At 39.3% G+C, this 25991-nt stretch overlaps 1 protein-coding gene across 1 annotated transcript; it reads right to left on the bottom strand.

The window, feature by feature from the left end:
* Positions 1–671: 671 nt before the first annotated feature.
* Positions 672–25312, bottom strand: LOC148369268 (protein Wnt-2b-A-like). Its single transcript, XM_088331214.1, has 5 exons — positions 24792–25312; positions 16909–17129; positions 8478–8755; positions 7252–7516; positions 672–3391 (listed from the first exon to the last, which is right to left on the bottom strand). The coding sequence occupies exons 1-5, from the start codon at positions 24959–24961 to the stop codon at positions 3162–3164; spliced, it is 1164 nt and encodes a 387-aa protein (XP_088187340.1). The 5' UTR covers positions 24962–25312; the 3' UTR covers positions 672–3161.
* Positions 25313–25991: the final 679 nt, after the last annotated feature.

The following is a 25991-nucleotide window of genomic DNA, read 5'->3' as shown; positions in this document are numbered from 1 at the left end:
GTCAGCTCAACCACACTGATTCTTTGGTATGTTTGTGGAATTTCGACTATTTTTCCAGGTCACTGTTGTTTGTACCTTGCGAGGTGTTTCTGTAAATTCCCACACAAGGAGAGAGATAAACACTCCCTAACAGTGACGTATGTATACAATCCTCATCTCATCACAGCCCATCCCGCTTTAGGCCAAATAATAATGTGACCTGGCTCAACATCTTTGAAAAATATATGCAAGGATTGGGGAGTCTGTGGTATAATCGTTTCTTGATATGGGTAGACAAAGCTGCAAACTGCATACACATTCACGACTTTTCATTATACAGTTGCTAATGTGAAATGTCCTTACAGATTGAATTTTATCATAGATAGCTGGATAGCTACATAGATAGCTACATAGATAGCTACATAGATAGCTATCTATCTATCTAGCTAGATAGCTAGCTAGCTAGCTAGCTAGCTAGCTAGATAGCTAGATAGATATATAGATAGATAGATAGATAGATAGATAGATAGATAGATAGATAGATAGATAGATAGATAGATAGATAGATAGATAGATAGATAGATAGATAGATAGATAGATAGATAGATAGATAGATAGATAGATAGATAGATAGATAGATAGATAGATAGATAGATAGATAGATAGATAGATAGATAGATAGATAGATAGATAGATAGATAGATAGATAGATAGATAGATAGATAGATAAGGAGGGAGGGAGATTGGTAGGTAGGTCAGTCATCGGTTAGTTGATAAATAGACATTTAATAGCTTTTGATAATAGGTAGATTGGTACTCAAGAGGTAATGCGCATTGCTCCAGGCTTGCTGCATGTATGTGCATGTGAATACAAAACATATCGCATTGCAAAGGACCACACCCAGATGAAGGTCATTGGATTACTCTTGGTGGGCTTGCTGTTAAGAATCCCTCCAAGACAGGGTGGCATTTAAAGCAGGCACCCATTGGGAACTTGAGGTGGGAGGAGTTGTCTGGGTAGAGACCTGGCAGGTGAGCCTGGTAATGATGATGAATTGTGCAGAACAAGTTTCTTTTCCCCAAGATTAGGATCTTCCGATAAACATGACCACAGGGTCTTTAGGGAACCCTATCCACATCTGCCTCCCAACCCGTTCCATCAGTTTCTATTGTCCTTTTGCAAATTCTCACCATTTTGAGGAAGTTATAGTGCTCCCTCAGTAGTTTTTGAATAGTGCAGTTAGAGTTGCATGGAATATACAATGAAGTTGTGTTGCCTGCATAAGAAAATTGAGGATGAGCTATCCAGTCCAACAGAACTGTTTTTAATTTAAATTGCCTTGCCTTTTTGTCCAATAGATATGTGGGTTCTGCATTGATAGCCAATACCTATTTGAGAGGAAGGCAATTATTTGGCAAAGGGTCATTTCCCATAACACCACACACTGCTGAAACCCAATTTTGAGTACTTAATAATAAGGATAAAAATAATAGTAATAAAATAATAAAATAATAATAATAATAATAATACAAAGAAGATTTACCTGGAATGAAAATATGAAAAACACAAGGGACTGAGACAGAGAAGATTGTTAGAAAATATTCTAAGAGAAGCTGGCCAAGAAGTCTTTGATTAAACATGGCCCCAGCAAGGAAGCCACACTAGAGCCTCTGTGACCTGGCCATATCCAAATGCTAGCTATCAACAACCCCGAGTAATTGCAGCCATCTTGTCATTAGACAGGGAACCGCCTGCCTTTTCTAATAGTGAGGGTTGGGTTGAGGCCACCGAAGATATAGAATGGATTTTTACTAACATGTCTGTACCTTTGATTTATATGGGACGCGCTGCTTTAATTGCCTACAAATAAGTCTTTGTGACTGCATTTGTGCATCTTTTGGGCTCTTTGTTGCTGGTCACAAAAAGCTAGAGAGCAGAATGAAGAAGGGGCACAGCAAAACTAACCTTCATGTGTCCAAAATGGAGACATTTGAATTAAAAAAAAAACACAATTACAATCACATCCCCAACCAAAAGACCTTTTTTCAATTTTGAATGAGCTGTGGTACATATATTTGCATTGTTAAATAAATTGGCTCTTAGAGGACACCAATATTTTTAGAGGGTCAATTTAACAGAAATATTTTCTAAACATCATCTAACCTCAATTTTAAAACAAATCACCCCCTACATAAACCACCCCTTCCTCTCACACCCTCCCAATTAGTAGGCTCAGCAAAGTCTACTTTCATTTCCTAACTCCAAACGAAGAACTACACATGATTCTAGTGTCTTAATAACACATATTATGTATTTCATTGGAACACCTGTTCTTGAATAAGGCCTTTTAGGACTCAAAGTTATGCAAACAAGCTCAGCATTTGTTATTGTTTCTGAGATTTGTGGCTTTTGTGGGACAGACTAAACAGCTGTTCTCTAATAAGAGTGCTGCTTTTGTGTCAATCATAGTGTCATTGCATCCCAAACATTAAAATCAACCAACAATCGATAATATTTAAATAAATCATTTTAAAAAATCCAATACAGTATTGCATTCAATGACTCATCTGTCCCGTTACTGTCTACAATTAAAATCTTCATGTTCTCCTTCAGTCTTTGGCAAAAGATTTCTTTTGAATATCTTTAGCTTCAATGTCCACTGGTCAAAGTGCACATAGCCTAATGAAAACAGTTCTTTCTTGGGTTAAAAAAAATACTTCTCTGTCCATAAAAAAAAAGAAAAATATGTGAGTATATGAAGTTGTTATAATACTGGTTCAAAGGCTCCATCAATGAGAAAATGTATCCTTTAGTTTAAGTAGCAAACCATTTTTAAACTAAAACACCAGACAAATGAAAAAAAAAATCCAATGGAATGAATCTTTTAGTTAAATCCATCTGCACCCTAGATATTTTCTGTCTGTTCATCCTCTGTTGAACAACAAAGGCTAGTGGGTGTTTATTTATACCGACGAACATTCAGGCATTTAATTCCACCGCTGTGACAGATACAGGTACATAAGCAATGCAATGATGAACCAAAAATGGAGCCAGGTTGGTGGGGGGTGGCTGGCAGAGATGCAGAGCATTTTTAGACACACTTTCCCAGAATTCCTTTTTCAGCAGGAAACCCTGCAAAAGGGGAAGGGGTGGGGCTCCTTTATTAGATCGTGGTGTGCTCTCAAGTCTTGTCCAGCCATTCAGCTTGCTTGGGTGCCTTGCATGTGTGCACATCCACACTTTGCTTGCAGACCTTGCACTCCACGGAACAGCACCACTCAAATTTGCACTCGCACTGAGTGAATTGTTCAACTCTCGTGGTGTCGTAGCCTCTCCCGCAACACATGACCTCACATCCATCTGGGGTGTGTGAGGTCTTATTGCACAATCGTCCAGCTGTGCCAATGGAACCTGGAGAATATTCAAATAGTTTGATTAAAAAATAGTAGATATGGTATTCTTGGTCTGGCACAGGGGTCAGGAAGCTACGCCTCGCATGCCATATATGGCTCTTTTTACGAGTATATGGCTCAGCGATAAAATACTACTTGCACAAATTTCCTCTGTAGCATTGCAATTCTGATAAGCTAAGTGTAAAGTTTGGTACGTGCATAGCCATGCTACTCTGATAATGCAGACTGTCTGGTCCAGTAGATAAAAGGTACAGTCGTACCTGCAGTTTACAGTCAAGGTGTCACACCAACAGTTTTAACTAATGTATTTTAGACACTTTATAATAGAAACCCACAGAACAAACTGTAATTATCCCAAAATACCAGCCATGCACACAGAACAATTTGATTGGGTAAGCGGTAAGAGTGGGCTGAGCTAATCACACACCCTCCACTCTCTCACACTCGTTCACTGCGCTGAAGGGAAATACATAGATAAAGACTCCGTTTTATGAATGCAGTTTTTTGTGGCATATTTACAAAAGAACTCTGCTTGCACCTTCTTTTGGAACCATTATTTACAAAAATAAATGAAGGTCAAAGTGAGCCTCAATTATCTAAAGTAACTGTGGGAAAGTGACATGTTTAAAGTGCTATATTTGTTGCTACGGGACACAGGCTCTGGCATTATTTTTATTTCATGAATTTTATCAAATCATCTAACGTAACACAGAGGAATAAAATGTGCAGAAAAATAAGCTTTTGTCTGGATAGCCGATTTGGCGGTTTTGCCGAATTTTGACAGAAAGTATATTGTCTGGCTCTCTCTCTATCCCCCTACCCCAAAAAAATCAATATATTTTGCTCAAACAGCTCTTTGGGTCAAAAAGGTTCCTGACACCTGGTCTAGTAGTTAATCCACATAAATCTTTTAACTAATATGACAAGAAGATTTGAAAATTAAGGGTAGAAATAATGTCAGTCGGTCCTTAGTAAAGGTGTCAAGGTTATATAAAGTATACCTGCTGTTTTACTATTCCACGGTGCAGGCTTGATTCTTAAAGGAGTCCACTTAATAGGTCTTATTTCTATATTAAATGGGATTTTGCAACAAGAGTTTTAGACCTCAAATTCACAAATTTAGAGACTCTTTTTTGTTCATCTAAAAATAGTCATGCAAATAAAAACTGCTGATACACTATGACTATAACCCCCCTCCTTGTAATGGAATAAAATGTGTACGCCGATTTTCCTTCAGAGGTTGTTAAAGGACACAAATACTCCTCAGCAATTTTTGACTATCACGGGTTTTTATGATGTGAGTGTATAAAGAGCCCAATGGTTCTATACCAGGGATGGCGAACATGCGGCTCTAGAGCCAATAAGAATGCGGTTCTTTGCCTCATCATATTTTCTATATACTGTGGCTCTTTGCCTCGTTTCATGTTTATTTTTTACCCCTCTTAAAACACATTTGAAACCATCAGAGTTAATAACAAATAATAAATAATATTTTTAAATTCATATGTCAGATTTGTTGTTTTTGTATTGCTCCGGACACATAACTGATTGCCAATCATCTGCGTAGGTTACGTCTAATGCCGGTCAGTGCGTGGTGTGGCTCTTTGACTCCCACAGTTAAACATTTTGGCTCTTTGTGTCAAACTTGTTCGTCACCCCTGTTCCATACCAATAAACATGGTAGCTCTTACTGTAGTCTTAATTGCATGCGCTTTATAATCTGGTGTGCCTTGTTTGAAAAATATATGGAAACATGACTATTTTTTTAGGGGTGTGAACCTTATATTGTTGAGAATATGTTACTCTTTGTTTGCATTATTCTAAAAACTGCACACCTCTTTGTCTGCTAAACTCAATGAGAATGAAGGGAGACACTTTCTTTAAAATTATTGTACTCATGATTGAAAATGACCCTAGAGGGATTGGTGCCGACTGGGACTCTAACTAAACCATCGTACGGAAAAGAATGTCAAACAGGGTACATAATTAATGTATGGAATTAAAACTTGAATAAAAAAAAAACCTTATGGCATAAACATACATCATACATTGACTCGATGGGTTTGTGTGTGTGTGAGGTGTCTGAATGTCATCCACACAGAGATTAGTGCCGCTGTTTGAATTGCTACCTATCACAACACACTGCCCATAGAACAACAGAGACACATAGACAACTATGCAGTGTTGGTAGAGTAGCCTATAGTTACACTGCCTTTCCCAAGCCACTGCGCCCTTTGAAGACACGTTGTGTGTGCTTGTATGTGAATGTGTGTGTCTGTGTGACGGTCAAATGGACACTGGAGCGTGACAGACAGACAGGCTCTCACACTCTGAGGCCCACTCTGCCCTCCGGCTATGCTTAGTTCAGACAGAAAGAGCGAGAGAGACTGTGGCCAACAAAAAGAAGCAACTTTTTTCAAATTAGCTTCTTGTGTCCCTAGGCTGTGAATTCCACTGGGAAGGTGAGAATAGTGGGGGATGCGGGACCAATCAACAGAGATTGAAGGAAAAAACAGATGGCTGTTTCGATCCCTAAAAATTGCTTGAGCATTGCTTTCATGAATGGACCTATTACCAATGTTAGGAGTAAAGCGTTCCTGGAATGCATTTACCTTTCTCCAAATTAAGTATTGTAACGCATTGCGAACAAGAAATTGTAACAAAAATATGTCACAACTTGGTGCATCACTCTGCTACTAAATAAAAACAGCTCTTGAATCCCAACGCCATCTAATCGTTACCCGTTAACCCCCTGTCCTGTACGGATTAATGACACCTTAGTCCACCAGGATAACAACGCTAATCATATTAGTCAAGTGGAGTTGCCGTATTTATATGGCCCTACAAAGTACAACTCAATAGAGCCATGGTAGCACTGTCTCAAGCACAGAGTACAATTATTTCTTCCTACTGATATTCTCCCTACCATATATACTCACATCTAAGCTGTATTTACAACTAGTAAAATAAGATACTAAAATCAGGGGGTAAGCTTAAAGGTACAAGTTTGGTTGTGTGTCATCAGTAGTGAATGGTATGCTTGCTGAGGGGGGCGTCTTACACAGGAACAAAAAACCAACGGGAAATCAATGGGGCTAATGTAATTAATGGTAAACGTGTTCTGAGTTTTGCCCTCTTTTTGTTAAATCATTTTTGCAATACTCCATGCTTGAAAAAAAAAAGTATTGGGTAGCGCTCAGCAAAGGAGGAGGAAACCTTTTGTTTTGAAGCCTATAGACAAAATTGATATGGAGTGTTCCAGCTAAGTGTTCCTTTGCAAGCTCACAAGATCACTCAACAAATATGAAGACTTCACCACTTCCACAGGTTGGTGTACACGTTGTCTTCTATTTAATTTATTATGTGGCTATTTTTATGCAGTTTTAGATGGTCGGCTTCAATGAAAGTATATACGATAATTTGTCATTTGATGGTTACTTTCAGAGTAACACTCTACTTTTGGGTGTCAGCAATCTCAGGGGTAGCACAATTACTTTTGAAATTGAATAACTAGTAACGTTAACTAACTACATTTTTGAGTAATGCGCCCAAAACTGCAGAACACAGACCATTATAAGCAGTTGGGTGTGTTTCAATAGGATGCGGCGGCAAAGGCTCAAACCACTGTTGAGTGTAGGTGCATGTTTGTGTTGGTAAAGACTGACAGAGGTCAGATGGTCCCCGAATGTCTATGTCCCCCAAGGCTACTAGGATATTAGCTTGCACTGACAAAGATATCACACAGGAGACCAACTGTGTTATCTGCCTGCCATGATTGACATCCACACACAAACAAAGACATTAACTCACACACGTACAGAGACAGGTCCCATCTATCAACGGGGTTAGGCAGATTACCTGTTGATTTGTCCGGCAGACAATAATTGGGCGAGTTTTCAAAGTAGACAAGGTCATTTTTGGTGGCCTTTCGAAAAGCTTTATTCGCGACGGCGAACCCCGTCCCATCTTGGTTCATTGTCACTTCGATGGCCCCGTTGTATTTTCTCCTTAAGTAATCTCCAGTTTTCCTGAAGTCCGACATGGCCATCCAGCACGTCCGCAGAGTGCAAGATCCACTCACACCGTGACATTTGCACTCCAGCTTCATGAAGCGTTTCACTGCCTAAATGTATAAAGCAAAGGCTGTCATCTTAGCTTTAGGGCTACATGGTACAGACATTCTTACATAGTGCCATACTCGTGAATTAATAACATCAAAAGTGTTTCCTAGCTGGAGGGGTAGGGGTCTTTTCAGAGGCTCACAATTAAATCATGATCCAGGGATGTCAGATTTGATTTTAAACAATTATTGTCCTTTTTTTCTTCAAAATTTTTTTCTTCACTAAGATTTAACTTCTTGTAATGTTAATCGACTGTGTATTTATAAAAGGAGAAAAGGATAACTATTTATTTCACTTCCACGACTGTTTATTTCAATCAGGACCGTGAAAGTGAAAATGACAAAAATAAAACCAAAACACAAATTTAAATGATTGATGTAATGTTTTAAAAGACTTTCTGCTTTTCATTTTTTTATTAAACTGTTAATCTAAATTTAGGAACTTTAGCTGTTAGATTTTATATCTATTATAGAAAGGAGCGGAAGCAACACCTCAACTTCTGCAAAGAAACCCAGGTTTTATTTTTACTTTGCATTTTTCGTATTGCCTATAAAGCGTCTCTGTGACTTTTATTCTAAATACAATAACAGCAAGAAGGGTGTAATGAATGTTCTCTGGTTGATCAAAAAGAGTCAGCAAATACAGCTTTGGGATTGTTGACTAATTTTGGCGACATTTAGTGTACAGATTTAAAACTGCAACTCATCGTTTGATGATACTTTTTCTTCTGATCTTCAATCAACATTGTCTTACGGGCCATATAAATAGATGTGGCGGGCCACATTTAGCCCGCAGGGCATGAGTTTGTTTTTATGCAGTATGGATATAAATACACACATTGTGTTTTACTTGACTTTTAAATTCACTAAATTAACGGTCTTCCAGGAAAAACAGTGGAACATGTAACGAATAAACCAAATAGATCAAGTAAATACAAATATCCTACACAGTAAACAGACTCACAGTTCTTCCACATCGGTTGTTGTGCAGGTTCATGAGCGCCCGAGCATCACGGACCGTCCTCTCTTTGGCGTCAATGAAGGCTTTGGCAAACCTGATCCCATAGTTGATATGGTCACTGCATCCCCCCCAGTCAAAATCTCCCCTTTCATCTTTGTCGCGACCATGTTTCTGTGGATCACAGTTGCACATCTTAAGATCCCCTTGGCTGCAGGCACGAGTAAGCGCATACACCACCCCGGCCGAGGAGATGGCGTACACGAACGCAGCTTCTCGGCTGCCTGGAAGGAAAATAGAAAAAAGTGCAAAATTGACATTAGACTAGTAATAACATTCATTTAAAACCCAGAGTACACATGTTATTAGAAATCGCTTGATTGTTTGCCAAACATTGGCCAAATATTAACTTTTTTTGAAAATATTCAAAATGAAACAACAGAAACTTTGGGGTAAGAAAAATTATTTTAACTTTAGGAAAATGTAAAGCAAACATTTAGCAAACTGCAACCAAGGACCTGTACAGCAACTAACATTCGGAAAAATTCACGCTTTACATGGGTTTCAGTAAATCTTACACTTACTCTAGGGCATGGGTGTCAAATTCAAATGAATGGAAGGACTGAATAAAAGAATAAACAACTAGCCGAAGGCCAGACTGATTTAATGTTAAATGTTTGAAAAATGGGGGAAGCACGGCGGCTGAGTGGTTAGCACGTCCGCGGCACAGTTCTGAGGTCATGGGATGAAATCCAGCGACCAGCTTTCCAGTGTGGAGTTTGCATGTTCTCCCCGTGTTTGTGTGGGTTTTCTCCACGCACTCCAGTTTCCAAAGACATGCATTTTAGGTCAATTGGCCGGTGTAAAACTGTTCCGAGGTGTAGATGAGCGAGTAAGTTGTCTGTCTCTGTGTGTACTGCGACAGGTTGGCATCCAGTCAGGGTGTCCCCTGCCCCCTGCCTAAAAATAGCTGGGATGGGCTCCAGCACCCCCGGGACCCTACTGGGGATAAGCGGTGCAGGTAATGGATGGATGGATGATTAGCTACATAAAGCAATGTTTTGATGGCTGTCAGTGATCCTTTATTTTTAATAGGCATAAAACATAACTTTCCTTTATAAAAGATCCCCCTAACATAGACATGAAATGAAAGTAGCCTGTATTATTCAGGCCCCATTAATAGCCTATATTTTAGATTTTTGACAAAAGTGGGCTAAAATTACTTAAAAGGACCTGTGCAAAATTTTGAACTTTTTAACTCCTTGTTGCCATCTCCTGGCTTAAAGTCATGATGACAGCCTTAGTCAGCTTGTCCATGATGCGCGTGCAAATACGCGCCTTTCTTAGACCTCTTCTTACTTTCACCCTTTTCATGCCACACTAAAAAATAGAAAGACAAATGAACACGGTGACAAGCATGAAGTTACTCTTCACCCAACCCCCCTTCCCCCATTACTCCTACCTAAGGGGCCGGTCACACAGACATTTGCGGCTGAATCACGGCTAAAATTTTGCGTTTTTTTTTGCCCGTGGTTGCCCGCGATGGAAAATGCGCAAAATTGGCCAACCCGCTATTCATCGGTGGTATGCCCGCAAAACACGCCGGCGACTGTTCCGCTTCCTCATCGCGTCATTTCTGTGTCATTTTCTCGTGTGGACCACGGGTATAAAAGCTCCCGAGCCGGTGTTGTGCCCAAATCCGACTCCTACGCAACACATCCCCCCCACCCCCTCGCGTGAACGCGCATTCTGCTGCGTATGCTTTTGTGGGAAGCGTACATTGACATTGGTGACTTTTGCATCCGCGTTAACAAACGCAATTTGTAGAATACGATCGCGCTTTATTGTTTAAATAAACGCGTTATATAGACTAGGATCTCCCAATTGTTATAATTAGCTCGCTTTATTGTTTTAATAAGCGTTTTATATAGAATACGATCGCTTTTGTTGGAAGCGCAGCAGAATAGCAGAATGCGCGTTCGCGCGAGGGGGGGAGGAATCTGCACAGGAGTCGGATTTGGGCACAACACCGGGCTGTAGAAATCATAACCGCTCAAGACACAGTCCAGTGAAGATCAAGATTTCAAGCTATGGCATCATTTTTATTTTATTATCTTGAAAAGAAATGTCAAGAAATAAAAATGGATTAAGACAAGGTCACTACGCTGACGGGGATCCATGTTCATCCCCTTGACGTCACGAGCACAAATGACGTGTGCTCGGCAAATCGCGCTGTATATACGCGGAGAAAGGCGTTTGACTGTCACAGGCGTAACACGCTAATTTCACGTAATAACACCGCGATACAGGCGCAGAACATGCTATTACCATGCTCCACCCACGATTACCCGCTGAAATTTCCCGTCCTACCCATGTGTAACCACGCCCTGGCCGCGGCCAGAGCACGTCGTTCCGCGTCATTTCCACGTCATTACTTCGTGTTGACCACGTGTGCGGCACGCGGTTTAACACGTGCTCAAACTTTTGAGCGGCTCAAAAGTTTTGAACGCGGCCAACCACGTGAAAATTTCCGACCGCGAGTAAAGCACTGCTCTATCTCGTCTATATGGCGGTCTCAAAACGTCCAACAGCGCCCAACAGCATCTGCTTCACGGCCAGAAATTTCTGGCCGTGGTTCAGCCTCAATACGCTCGTGAAAGGCTGTGTACCCGCGCTCTGAAGAATTGAGCAGCGCAAAACTATTTCGCGCTGCCACCCGCGCGCGAATTTCCGACCTCGTGTTAAGCACCGCTGTATCTCGTCTGAATGGCGAACTCAATGCGTCCAATAGCGTCCGCCTCAAAGGCAGAAATTTCTGGCCGTGATTCAGCGGTAAATGTCTGTGTGACCGGCCCCTAATGTGGGGCGGCAGTAGCTCAAGGGGTGTAGCGCTTGTCTTGGAATCCAGAGGTTGAAGGTTCAATTCTCGGCTCCGTGTTATATGTCGAAGTGTCTTTGAATCCCTAATGCCCCAGATAAGAAGCCTTGCATGGCTGACGCTGATATCGGTGTGTGAGTGTGTGTGTGAATGGGTAAGTGTGTAGCACATTGTAAAGTACTTTGAGAGGTCTTCATTGACTTGAAAAGCGCTATATAGATGCAGACCATTTACATTTAATGTATTCCACAGACCGAAACAGCTTTCAAAAATCTAAGCAGAGAGGTGCAATGCAAAGAAAATAGAAGAACTATTTGAATTTGGGCATTGTTAATACTGACTTAATAAAGAAAATATGTTACTTAAAACTTTTTAAGGAAACTTCAAATAACACACCTCAAAAAACATTTTAATAGCACTTTTCCATCATTCACTAAACTGAATTTTACCTTAAAAATAATTGGATGGAAATACAATCAAATAAGTGTAAACATCTTTTAAAACCAAACAACAATTTCATAAAAGAGAAGTAATGTGCACTGAAAACAAATATGATTCCTGGTGAACGATACAATAATGAATTGAGATCATCCAGAGGCCGAATAAAATCTTCTCAGGAGACAGATGTGGCCCTCTGGCCTTGAATTTGACATATGTGCGCCAAGGTTTCAGTAACACTGCATGATGTGACCATTCCCCTTGCGTTTTTTAGGACTTAGGCTATCTCTTGGAAAATATCATCATGTGAATAAGCCTAGAAATATGTGTGTTTTAAAAAAATGCAGGTCTGTATCCTAACCGTTTTACGTTGTTGATATTAAATGAAAAGAAGGAATAAGAGCCAAGAATAGTCTCTTATCCAACCTGTTGATGCTGCATTGACTGAGATATCTTGCTTCATCGGTGAGAGAGGGGAAGGCAGGGTGGCTGAGAGCGGTGGGTGACTTGGGGGTGTTTGTGTGGGAGGCTGAAGGAGGGCATTTGCTGTTCATCGTTCAAACTAACGCTGTTTGTCTGACAATGAATATCTCTTTAAATATTTACATTTTCAATACTGTTTATCCCTCTCCACCACACACACAGTCTGTATCTTCGTATCTATTGCAGTACATTTGTATCTCCTACAAGTATGCTTTGTTTGACCTTAAAGTGTACAATCCAAATTTTGTCGATCCGGAAGTAGAAATCCTATGATTACATCAAGAACTGTCTTTTCTTTTCCCCAACAAATGAGTTTTTCAAAATGTTATCCTGAACTGCTGCTAAATGTACTCTACACTGAATACAATGCCAAATTCAATAGTGTAAAAACTATAGCATTCTTACTGGCACGAAGTATCACATTACAGGACCTAAGTATGCAACTGTATCTGTGGCTTATGGTATACTGTTGTAGATTTATATTCCAACATTAACTGTATTTCTCATTACTGATTCCACAATTTTACTGAATCAATGCTTCCAGTATAGGGGAATCATGCAATTAGAGGTGTGATACGATCATCAGTGACATTGCCACTATATCGGTGGTGGACAAGCCACATATTCAGCATGTTTTTGGAGTTTTTTGCCTCCAATATACATAATTCAAATCACCAGGATCAATGCCGGAGAGGCTAATCAGGAGATTTGCTGAAGGCCAGGCTCATGTCAAGGTGGAGTTTGGGCTGGTTGGATGAAAAATAATTACTGTATCTGTCACTTGCATCTAACCTTACTTGTTCATTCATTTTCTAGCCAGCTATTTGGTCATATTCTGCTCAACCCCAGCGTAGCAGGTGAAATGAGTTTTACCATATGGGGGAATTCTCCCATCAAAATTTCAAGTCGGTTTGGCCCACTACCATTCTTCCTTACTGTAGCGGTAAAATGAACACAGCGCGAATGATGAGGTTCGGCCGAGGGCAGAAAAATGCTAGTTGGAGGCGAAAAAGTCGGGAAAAGAGAAGAATAGAAACGTGTTAAAAGAAGGACCGTTATCATTCATTTCATTCCTCTTGCACTTTTTGACTGTCATCTGTGTGTTGTGCTGCGTGTTTGCAGAATTTAGCAGTTATTCAAAAAATCTCCTAGAGATGGGAATTCCGTCTCTATTTCGAGACGCGACATTTTTGTCTCAGCTCACTAAAACAAGATCCCAAAAGCTTCTTCAGGTTATTTTTGTTGCTTTTATTCATATATTAAAAATATGGTGTAACCTTACGCACCAAAATTACTTTTGGGAGACGAATAAACCAAAAAATAAATAAAATAAAGACAATGAAAAAAAAAACAACAGAAGAAAAAAAAAATTAAAGCAAAACTAGAGAAAAAATGAGAAACAATAAAAACATAAGAAAAAATAAGTTCAATGCTAAAAGAATCAAAATATTACAAGGAAATTGAAAAAGAAGGAAGGAAAAGCAGGACAAAGATTAGAAAAAGAGGAAAAATGCTTGGGGAGGGGAAGAAACAAAAAAAGAAAAAGGAAAAGAAGCAAAACAAAAGAAAAAAGAGGTCCTTTAACTGTAGAACAGGGGTGACCAACCCGGTCCTCGAGAGCCACATGTCCTGCATGTGTTTGGAGTTACTCTGCTTCATTACAGGTGATTCCAGTCACCTCGATCATTATCAAGCTCTCACAAAGCCTGCTAACAAACTGAACATTTACGTCACCTGTGTTGGAGCAGAGAAACCTCCAAAACACGCAGGACGTGCGGCTCTCCAGAACCAGGTTAGCCACCCCTGCAGTAGAAGGTCCTCACAGATACCGACCATGTCATTGGGCTGGCATATGAATTCGTGTTGACCCTCTCTAGTATCAAGTTGCATGTGAACGGAGCTTCCCTGCTTTTAAATGTGTGAAAACTAGGCTTAGAAGCTACCTGTCTCGAGAGCTTTTAAAAGCCTTAATGCTGATGTACTCTAAAAAGGAAATCCTCATGCCCACAGACAATGAAATTGTCATCAACAAAGTTACAGAAACCAGTGCTTTGCTTTGGAAGAGTTTGATGTTTTAAGTAGTGTACTTAAAATGTGTGTAGTGAAGCTACTTCATAAGAGTTTAGTGTAAAGCCTAACAATCTGTTTGGATGGCAAATGCATTTTTGATTTCACATTACTGATAGTGTACATAGGTAAATACACTTTACATCTATATCAGAAACATTATATACTTTTACTTGGTAAAGTGCTTTGTGATTATTTATCAACATATACCTGAATTTCTTTCCATTAAAAATGCATCATAAGAGCTCCATTCATTCAAATTCCTTCTTCATAGCAAAGTGGGCTGGCTTTGGGTATAAAACTTCAGAATAAGGGGCCCAATCCAACCCTGATCAGGATCAGTATCAAGCTCTTGCAAAACTTTTAAATGAACTGATAATTTTTATCATCTGAGTTGAAGCAGAAAAATTACAAAAACATGCATGGCATGCGGCCCCTAAAGGACCGGGTCTACACCCATCCCCACACCCTGCACTTAACCCTTTAAAATATAAATGAAAGTAGATATATGTGAAATTTACAAACGTCTCCCCCGCGATATTTTATGCTAAAATTTAAACAGAATGTTTGGCCAATAAATCATGAAGCAGGTTTACAATCTTCCCTATGTAAGGTTTCAAATTGTATCCTCAAAGGTATTCCCAAACAGAAATGTCTTTTTTTTTCAATGAGGCACAAAACACTTAGTGTTCCCCCCACAATTATGCAAATACGTTGCACAATATTCCATGCGTCACGGGTCTTGAGAAAGTTCGTCTCAAAATCTGGCTTGTTTGTCATAGAGCTGTGACATCATTGAAGTAATACAACAATTTCAAAATGCAAATCCCAATAACACAACACGTGAGGCGAGCTCCGAAACAGATAGCAACATTTTTCTGCCCTCAATTTAATGGCCAATCATGATGAAAGAATGTCCCTGACAGATATATCTAGAGAAAGAAACAATCATAGTGTCATAGAATTATATAACCAGTTGTATCAATTCGAACCAGTGTTTGAGAGGAGTAATGAGGGCGAACTTGACATTTGCGATAAAAATGAGAGAACTGATCGTTTCCTGAACACAGGTCGTGTTTAAAGGCCCTTCTTCTAAGATAGTGTGCGATATAATTATGTCACGGTTGCCATGGCGCCCAATTGGCCCCGCCCGTGTGGCGCCAGCTGCGGCTCGTTGACAGATTGGCTTTCCGTCTTTTTAAGCTCAGTGCGCTCACTCTTCCTTTGTCAGTCCGTCAACGAACTTCGGCCCCGCAAGACCGGGTTTTGACTCGGTCCTGTTTCCTGTTGGTATTTCCTGTCCGGTATTGTTTCCGTTTATTTTGTCCTGTTTAATATCGGTTTCCAGTTTCGTTCCCGTCTAGTTTGTCCTGTTTATTTTCGATATCCTGTTTTGATATCAATCCTGTCCGTCCCGTCCTGTCCGGTATCAACCCCATCCATGTGATATCTGCTCGGGCAATTGGTATCAATCTCGTCAGCCTCTGGCTTCCTCTCATTCCACGCCAGACTGCTGCCTAACGTGCATGACTCCCCATTTCCCGTAAAATAAAATGCTTGTGTGAGCAACGTCACGCATTTGGGTCCTGATCCTGTTCCATTTCTTGACACGTTACATATTTCTATCCCTTTTTCGTTGATACAATTTTCCATTTTTCGTTATATAACTTTCAGTTTTTGTTATGAAGCAGTTTGCTTGACAGTCAGTAACGCACCGTTGGGAACGAACCATATTAAAGATCGACAGAATGAATATTTTTACCGTTGTAAAACATAGATTTTGCACAAAAAATATCACGTAAACTTTGTCTCATTGTCAAGTCAAGTCATATTTTTTTGAAAAGCCCGAACTGCGTTTTTCAGTCTTTAGCGTACTGGTGATTCACTTTTGCACAAAGCTCTTTTTTTGTGATGTGAAGGCATCAAGTTTCCACAAGCGTCTGGTGACAGTGTTGTCGCAAATAGTCAAATAGGATTTTCTGTGTCCATCCCTCGCATGTTCACGATATTAGTCAATTTTCTCACAACAATTTTCGTCTTTTATCCAGCGAAAAAGACCAACAACGTGAGCCGCACCATTACTACATTCGCCGACAAAACGCCTGGGCATTCTCCACAAAAACTACCAAAACTTTGCTTTCAACAAATGAACACGTAAAATAATATGAGGACTGGGTTGCTAGTGTAATCCTGATGATGACACAGCTCAAAATGTCAAAAGACAAGACAGGTTGTCTTTAAAATGTATTATCTTGGGAAATGGATAATAATAAAAGGCAACAAACATGTACTATTTCCTCACATTTTATATACCCTCATGTTGGGTTAGGAATTGACGCCACTAACTGTTGTTAGCGGGGTCGATTTTGTAAATACAACATACTAACAAACAGTATAGCTTTCCATAACCACAGATTCCCTTTGTAATTTAATTGTATGGTCCCTGTTACACATCAGTTATTACATTTTAGAATCTGGCTACACCGAATAGGGGTAGTAATTTGGGATTACCTTTAAAAATCAGTTGGTACCACTATACCAGGAAATTTATTAAGGTCAATATAGACTTACTTCTCAGCAAAACCCGTCCGAACACAGTAGGATCGCGTTCAAGTGTGCTGCAGTTCCAGCGATGGTGTTTGAACTGGTGTTGGCACTCTTTGATCCATTCCTTCGTACCTTCGCCAATGGCCTGCATGATGTCTGGGTGGCGCTGACACAGTTGCCGCTGCTTGTTCACTAAGGCTGGGATGTTGTCGCAGATCACTCGGGCACCCAGTGCACCAATGTACCTGTTGAGTAAAACAAAACGGTGATGTATTCATTTAAATCAGTTCTGACTTCAGGACCCACCATCCTACCTAATTATAAGCCGCAACCCAAATAAAGAAACTAAATCTACTTCTCAAATGTATTGAATGAATAGATTGTGTATTTGAAACCACAAATGTTTCTAAAAACAAAAACAACTTCAAATAATAATGTTCCCTTTAATGCTTGATTGGTTCCTCTTCAATTTGTGGTTTCTCTTAGTTGTTTCAGAAATACAGGATTTGACACATGCTGTTGCTTGTGTAGTTATTTATTTTATTCCTTGAGCATTCTTTTACCTGAAAATACGTGTACCTTGAATCCTCTTTCCAAATGAAAAAAAAGACAAATGTTGTTATTCTGTCCTTGCAACATTTTTTCCCAAAAATCTGCAGGGTGAATAAGACATGCAGATAGAAATGAAGACGATTTTTACAATTTAGTTACTCAGTAAGATGCAGGAATATCAGTTATTTTTCACAAAGGATAAATAACCTGGGCAGCATGACAGCGTGTGCGCGGCACAGGCCTGAGGTCATGGGATTAAAAATTCCTCAGGCACTTCCTCCCACATTCCAAAAATATGCATGTCAGGTTAACTGGCCGGTCCAAATTGTCCCTAGGTGTGAATGAGCGAGTGAATGATTGTCTGTGCCAGTTTAAGGTGTCCCCTGCCCACTGCCCAATGATAACTGGGATGGGCTCCAGCACCCCCGCGACCCTACCTAGGATACGGGGTGCAGATAATGGATGGATGGATAAATAACCCAAAGATCAGTCAATTAGCATATTGTGCTTGATGCCACAGTTTGTTTCTAAAAAGCTGTTTTACATTGTGTATGAGCACAAAGTTGAAAGATTGTTTTTTTTTTTTCATTTAAATGTGTGTATTGTTATGAATCCATTGCAAAGCATAGTAATTCTCTTGGTTTGATAATATAGTTTATATGTTTGTAATATACTCAATTTCAACCTTGAGTAGAAGTAAATATTTTGAAGCCTAGGATCTCCTAGTTGACATTAACCAACAGAAATTGACTGTAATGGTTGTGGTTGAAACTAGGGCTGGGTGGAATACGTCTCAATTTTAGAATTACTCTTAGGGGAGATTTGAAGCGATTTTAAAACAAAAAAAGAATAATATTTTTTTCCAGACACACTTTCACTACCATGTATACCATGCTAAATGTTTGGACAACAATCTTTTTTAAACAGTTTTAAAACTTTAGTTTTCAAACAAATATCATCATGAAGGGTTGCGGGGGAGTAGGCCACTGTAATAGAATCTGGGACCTTTTAAAGTACAATGAGTATAATTTGACCAGTGGATGTTGCTGTATAGTGTTGTACAACAACAAAAACGAGTGGAGAAAAGCACATAGACAACACAAGTAATTTATAGAAACAACTGAGAAGAACTGAACAAAAATGGCACAGAAAAAAAAATATTCTGCATATTATAAACTCCAAAAACTAAAATATTCAGCCGAAAACAGTAATCAATCATCAGAAAGAAATTTTGGAGTTAGCAAGAAGCGGAAATGATGATGAGTCTGTTGTAAGCAATATAGAAGCGGAAGTAGGAAGATGGTGCATCATCGACCTCCCACGTTAGGGGAGTTGTTTAAAATTGATACAGAGGATGAACACTTATTTGGATTCAATTAATGGGAATGAAAATGATAGTTTGGTAAGCATGCTCCTAATGCTAGAGTTATCTGAGTAACACTTGTTATGCTACGTCGTTACTGACATTACCAGGCATGTCAATCAGGTAACGTTAGTAGGCTGTATCTTACATTATCCAGCCTGTTGTTATCTATTTTATTTATATCTTAAATTTCCTATATCTTAAATGTTTTTGGTGTTGGATTTTATCAAATCAATCTAACCCACGAAAATGCGACTTATATTCCAGGTGCAACTTACATTTGTTTTTTTCCTTTTTAATCATGCATTTTTGGGCTTGTGCGATTTATAATGTAGAGTGACAGTCCAGAAAATACAGTATGTTAGGTACCTTTAGGTAAAGATTACATAATATAGAATAAATGTCAAATTCTTGACATGGAGTTATGTTTAAAAATGCATGTTTACGCGGTAGTTCAGGTATTTTTGGTTATTATTGAATCATTTTTTAAATTATTGATTTACAACCTGAACATTAAAAAATACACACTGTTCCTTTAAATTTGCATGAGTTCTGATGTAGTTGCAGTTGAGAAAGTAATGCGAGTCCTTTTCCAGACATTGTTGATGTTTCTTGGAGCCAATACTATCACAATGGGCTGAAAAGTCGCATTAGCATTTTATACCAATTACACTTAGGGATTTTAATTTAATCATGGTTAGCGGTGTGTTTTTGTTTTAATGCTCTATGAGAGCCATTTAAACACATAAACAACATTGCAGTTAAATGTATTCAATATACCCAGTAATTGTAACAATAATGGACAGCCTCTATGTCAGAGGTGGGCATACTACGGCCAGCAGGCTTTTTTATCAAGCCCACCAAATGAAAATGGTAAAAATAAAGAATATATAGGATACATATAAAATTGTAAAAAAGTACTACTAATAAGACACATGAAATGGAGCATTCATTAAGTATTAATGTGTAGTGTGCTCAAGGCCAACATTCAAAAAGCTGTCTTCATTTTTCTGCATTTACAATTTTTTAATCTCGGGTTCTCAGTAGCCTAGATGGTAAGGCGCCCGCTTTGAGACTGGGAGGTCGGTGGTTCGCGCCCCGGCCGAGTCATTCCTAAGACTTAAAAAGTGGTCGGCGGCGCCCTCTGTTGGCTGCGGCTGCATCGGCTCGCTACAACGGGTCAGGTGCAATTGACATTTCGTTCTGTGTACATTGTTACACAGAATGACAATACAAGGAAATTATTATTATTATTATTATTATTTGTTTTATGAATATATTTATCAAATTTGGAGAAAAATAACTGAGCTACCCCAATTTCATTTTGAGTTTTTCAATGCAAGATTAGTGCTTAAAAAGAGGGACCTAATTAATTTATTTAATTCTGAGTGTTGAAAACAAATTTGATGCAATTTCCATTTCCAGGTGTCATTAAGAAAGTTGAAAGTTAAAGGTTTTCTCTATTACAGGGAAGTATTATTTCTATCATTAATATTAATACTGTTGAAAGAGCCCTTGTGATTTATTTTTCTCCGCACCAATCTTCTCCTACCTTACTTTTAGCGCAGCTGTTCCAGGTGGAACACATTAGAATGGTGGTTTGGGGGTGTCCTGGAGAGTGACGTCACGCTTGTCCCCACAGGTTTGTTTTTCTTCGATTTGTTAGTTTAGCATGAAAATGGTGAAAGTAAGAAAATGGCTGCTTCTAATACAGGCCAACCCAAAACCCGAAAAAGATTAAAAAAGAAGAGTTTATTCAAGCATGTATATTTATTCATAAATGCAAATGCAAAAATTTTAGGTTTTTTCCCTCTCGTATGCCCGAGGTATTGGATTCAAGACACCGCATCAATAGAAAAAAAAATCAAATCGTTCATTTTCCAGCCAAATTTCTTAACCATGTGGCCCGTGATTCAAAATGTTTGCCCCCTCCTGCTCAAGGCTAGGCCAAAAATTCCTCTTTGACTCATTGAGTTTACAACACCCAATAGTTTAAGGTTTGTGTATAGCAGAGAGAAGGAAACCATTTACTCTTGCGTGCAAATAAATACACACTTAACCTCTCTTCACCTAGCCGTGTGTTTAAATGTCTCCAAATGAGACAGTCGAAACCACACCGTCGCAAATCAAGACAAGGGGCCTTGGATAACCCTGTCCGTTTGAGATCCCCTTTAACTCTCATTTTCTTTTCACTCACGTCTCTCCCACGCTCTCTGTCGAATCTTCTGCACAAACTTCATAAAACAGACATGAAACACCGCTGCCAGCTTTTCCACGGTAATGCTTGAAAGTGATACACGTGTGTTTGTGTGTGCGCATAGGAGCGGCCAGCGCCTCGATGGGTCATTGAGGAGGCGTCGCGAGCTGCGTGGCTGTGTGGTCATTTTACGAGAGAGGGAATGGAGAGCCGGGGCTCTAAACCCCCCAAGAGAGGGATTAGACCAGAGGAAAACCAAGAGAGTGCTCATCAAAGCCAAGCAGCAACTCATCCTTAATTTCTCCTCTTTCTCTCTTGAGAGTCAAGAGGACTTGAGTTTATTGGGCTGTAAATCACAATCCGCACACCTAAAACAGCAGGCTTGTATGCTTCATGGTGGATGATGGAAGGAAGACACGCGAAGATGCAGGGAAATATTGGGAGCTCTAAGGTCTTCTGTTTTGTTCTTATGGCGTCTTGGCTCATATGGATGACAGATTCACTAATATATCAACGTTAAACACCGTACATGTGTCTACATTACATTAATAGGAACTAAGAACTAAAGTGGTCTAAAACCAGCTTGGATCATAGTTTAAAAGTCAAGGCTTTTGGTCATCATCTAGGTATTGTTGAAGAGCTGGTTATGTTGAAAAAGATTTAACATTTTCAGTGTGCCGGGATACGGGTGCCGTGAGACCTTGACTACTGTGCTGCAGAAATGTATTCTCTCCGTGCTTGCGTGGGTTTCCTCCTGGCACTCCGGTTTCCTCCCACATTCCAAAAACACGCATGTTAGGTTAATTGGCCGGTCCAAATTGTCCCCAGGTGTAAATGTGTGCGAGAATTGTCTGTCCCTGTGTGCCCTGAGACTGGCTGGCAACTGGTTTAGAATGTCACCTGCCCAATGCCCGAAGATAGCTGGGATGGGCTCCAGCACCCCCGCGACCCTACTGAGGATAAGCGGTGCAGATAATGGATAATCACTCATGAGGAGGTTCAGGGAAATATTTTCAAAGTTTATTTTGTTTGATGAAGTTGTTTAAGATTGAACTGCAAAATACAATGAAACAAATCAAATAAAGTAAAAATCCTGCACATCATTTTGCTGATTTTTAATTAATTTACGATACATTTTTGTGTTCCACGAGCAGAACTTTTTTGCTCATTTTAACTTTTATTTTTGCACAGCTCTGAAGCTGCATGCGGCTCTTGAACGCTTGCAAGTGGCTGCTTTTTCAACAAACCAAAGCCCCAACAACCAAGCACAAGCAACACCAGGCCATTATAATGTTGTTTGATAAATGTATTCTGTTATTAATATTGGACACCTACAAAAGAGATTTCATAGAAGGCCAGTTCATTATTTTGATGATTTATTGCTATTTATTATTTTGACTATAATACGCTGTCTACATCATTGTCGATATCACAAAATATTTTTTTTGTTCTTTGATTCCCAGAATTTTTAGGACTGCTTTTTTCAACCTAGGAGATATAATGAAAAGAAAGAGGCTCGGGGGAGGACCTTTTAGAACAGGTTGGAATTTATTATCTGAAGGATCTGTCCTCTCCTGCTCTCCTTGCAAGTTCAAAATCCATAGATGTCTTTTCTCCTTATGTGGAGCGTCAACCGACCCCAACCCTAACCAGCTAAACCCTCAAACCCTAATCTTCTAATGCTCTAACTCTAACCCATAAACCTAACCCTTAACCCTAACCCTAACCCCAAAACTATAACCCTAACCATAACCCTAATCATAACCGTAACCATAACCATAACTCTCTAACCTTAACCCTTTAACCCTCTATCATTAACCCTCTAACCCTAACTCTAACCCTAACCCTAACCCTAACCCTAACAGTAGTTAGCAAAGAGATCAAAAAAATAATCAGAACATTGCCATTAAAATTAGATATGTTGCCAAGTTTAAGCACTGTGGACATTGAGATAGTGAAACGGTAAAAACAAATAATCAAATAATATTTTTAACCAATTTTGTTACCTTTTTACTACTGACAGTAAATTGAATTCAATACTCAGAGTTAATCCTGTAAAAAAAATAGAAATTCGAATTGCTACTTCCATCTATGTTAGAAAAAGGAAACTGCACGCACCTTTCTCCACACGTGCATAGTTAAAGGGACATTGTGTATTATTTAGAGCCTCCTAAAGGTAGGAAAAAATATATAATTTCTCAAAAAAACAATATTAATTTACATAATAAGCAAAAATACAACTATTACAACTATTACAATTGTATTTTCTAAATACACTGAAGGAAGAAAACCAACTAAGGCTACTGCAATTGACCAAACTGCATGATTTGTCTTTTGTGAGGTTTTCGGGGGGTTTTCTGGGTACCTTTAGCAGCAAGATGGCAGACAATTGTGTCGTGTTGTATCAAATACATAAAAAAATCTCAATCCACAAATATTTTTCCCCCAAAAATGCAAGCTTATATGATAGTTCATGTGTTTTAGATGATTTTTTAAATCAGCATGGGCTTTTTTAATGAACGAAAGTTTTTTTTAACCACTAGGCGGCACTAAATAATGGTCAATGCCCCTCATAGTAGATTTCAGACTGTGCATATTTAGTTGTTTTATCCATTTAAAAAAATCAAATACATAAGTGACTTCTGTATTTACCAAATATATGATTGCTTTTGTAACACAGGTGATTCTTGTAAAAATAGCATGTGATTGGAGAATCACAAATGTTGAAAATAAACGTACACAAATCTATCGGAAGCACTGCCATCTACTTATGAGATAGAAGAATCTCTCTGAATAAAGTTTCCATTCTAATACTAATATAAGCATAATGTTTAACAACGCATGCTCGCTTCAGTTGCAGTTGATTTTCTGTGTTCTCGTTTTGGACAAGGAATTGTCGACACAAAGTTGAAAGTTCCCTAGAGGTTAAGGTTGACATCGCTCGATTAATTGAGGTTATGACTGAAAATGTATAATAATAATTCGAACCAAGTTTGAGTCTTGTTGGTGGAAAGACACTACCTTGTGTCGGCATGCCCAGCGCGTCGAAGTTTGCCTTTCACTTGACCTGACAACCTGTTTGTTTATTTGTTGTTGTTTTTTTCTTAAAATCATGGTAGATCTGATAAGTAATTGTTTCAAAGATGCAAAAAGATGCAGGGAATAAGCTACAAAATCCATGGGAAAAATCCTTCCAAGAATACACTAGAAGATTTGAGATGCTTTTGACCTATAGGCACAAAGACATAGAACTACTTAAATTCTATTTCAACATAAGTGTTTAATTGGACACACTCAAACCTGGAATGTAAATTTATATTCTGGCAACATACAAAAATTCAGTAATTAATAACTGCTTTGCCTTGTCTTATGCCTGTTAGTTTTGAGTTGCACAAGTTGTAATGACTGTCATAAAAATCAATTGATTGTTCTCTTATTGTGGCAAACTGACAAAGTGAAATTTATTCACATTGCAAAATGCATTTCTTTTGACATAGGTGTTTTGACACACTGCCAGGACTTTGTTTGTTTAAATGAACTGAAACCATAATAACGTGTTAAAAAAAGCAAGGTTTTTTTATTCATGGGCAAAACATGGATTGATTATTAATATACATTCAGCAGTGTTTAGTAATGACAGCTGTTTCTATTTGTGCTCCTTAGAGATGACTAAAAATAAAAGATATCATTCCTTAACATAGAGAACAGGAACTTTGGTCTTAAATGTGGAAACAAAAGCCTACAAATAATCATTTTTACACATCTTATGCCAACTAAGTGTTTCTGTTGACTCACCACCATGACGAATCCACTTGCGGGGTGACTAGCAGCAGTAGCAAAACACAAGCACAGTAAATCCTGGAAGCAGCTCTTGGATTTTGTGGAGATTTGGATGCGACTCCCCGAGAGTTACAACTGCGAATCCGGGCTGCGCGCGAGTCTAAAATCTTGTCCAAAGCCAGCATGGTAGCCACCTTGCAAAAGTCCCTTTCACAAAAATTAAGATTAAAAAAGCGTTTGAGGATCAGAGAGCAAAGGCTGGTGTTGTTTATCCGGCGTGCGGCTCCATGCTGCGCACTAAAGGAAGGAGCGCTTCTTGTGTGCCATATGAAGTGCGCACCAGACGCTCGTGCGCCTTAACCAGACGCTCGTCCGCCTTACCTGAGCGCACCCGCAACAAGTGTGGGCTCCTTTACTTTTTTTCTATTTTAAAATATGAGGGGGATGATAAAATCCAAATTACAGCTGTATTTTTTTTACCAGAAAAAAAAAACAACAAGATGCAACAACACCAAAAAGCAAAGCCAACGTGGACAGTTTCTGTTGCCTCCGTAATGGAAATGATGCTCAGGCAAGACCAATCCTTTTTTTTTGCTAAGAGGGGAGGAGGGAGAGAGATAGAGAGGAGGGGGGGGGGGGGGGGGTGAAGGGGGGAGGGGGTTACTGTCTATCAGACGCCCATTGGAGGTTATGGGGTTTGCGTCCGGGGGAGTCACTGAAAATGGGAAGAGTGTGCGTGGGTGCGTGTCTAGATGTGTGCCTTTGGCATCGTAAAGGCTCAGTAAAACAACGCAGAACATGGTGATAAATTTCGTTTTCAGTGTGGTTCAGTAAGTAATACAATACAGAAGACACGTCAAATAATAGTACTACTAATCATAATAATCATAATAGGAAAAAGAATCAATAATAATAATAATAACAGTAAGAAGAAGAAGAATAGTAATAATAATTATAATTAATAAATAAATATAGGTCATGTGAATGCACTACTTTTCATTAGACCATTGTTAAGACCAAGAAGCCAGTCCCTTTAACCATTATCTTGTAACGTGCATTTTTTTCAAAAGAATAACTCAAACTCTGGGTGTGCTTTTTTGGATGTAACAGGTCGCACTCGGGGCGACACGGCGGCTGAGTGGTGAGCGTGTCCGCAGAACCGCTCTGTGGTCATGGGTACAATTCCAGTTACCAGCCTTCCTGTGCGGGATTTTC

Source organism: Urocampus carinirostris, chromosome 3, assembly GCF_059441175.1.
Source record: "Urocampus carinirostris isolate Australia breed hairy pipefish chromosome 3, RoL_Ucar_1.0, whole genome shotgun sequence".
NCBI classification, from domain to species: Eukaryota; Metazoa; Chordata; class Actinopteri; order Syngnathiformes; family Syngnathidae; genus Urocampus; species Urocampus carinirostris.
The sequence above is the reverse complement of the archived record's forward strand: the minus strand, read 5'-3'. Positions and strand labels throughout refer to the sequence as shown.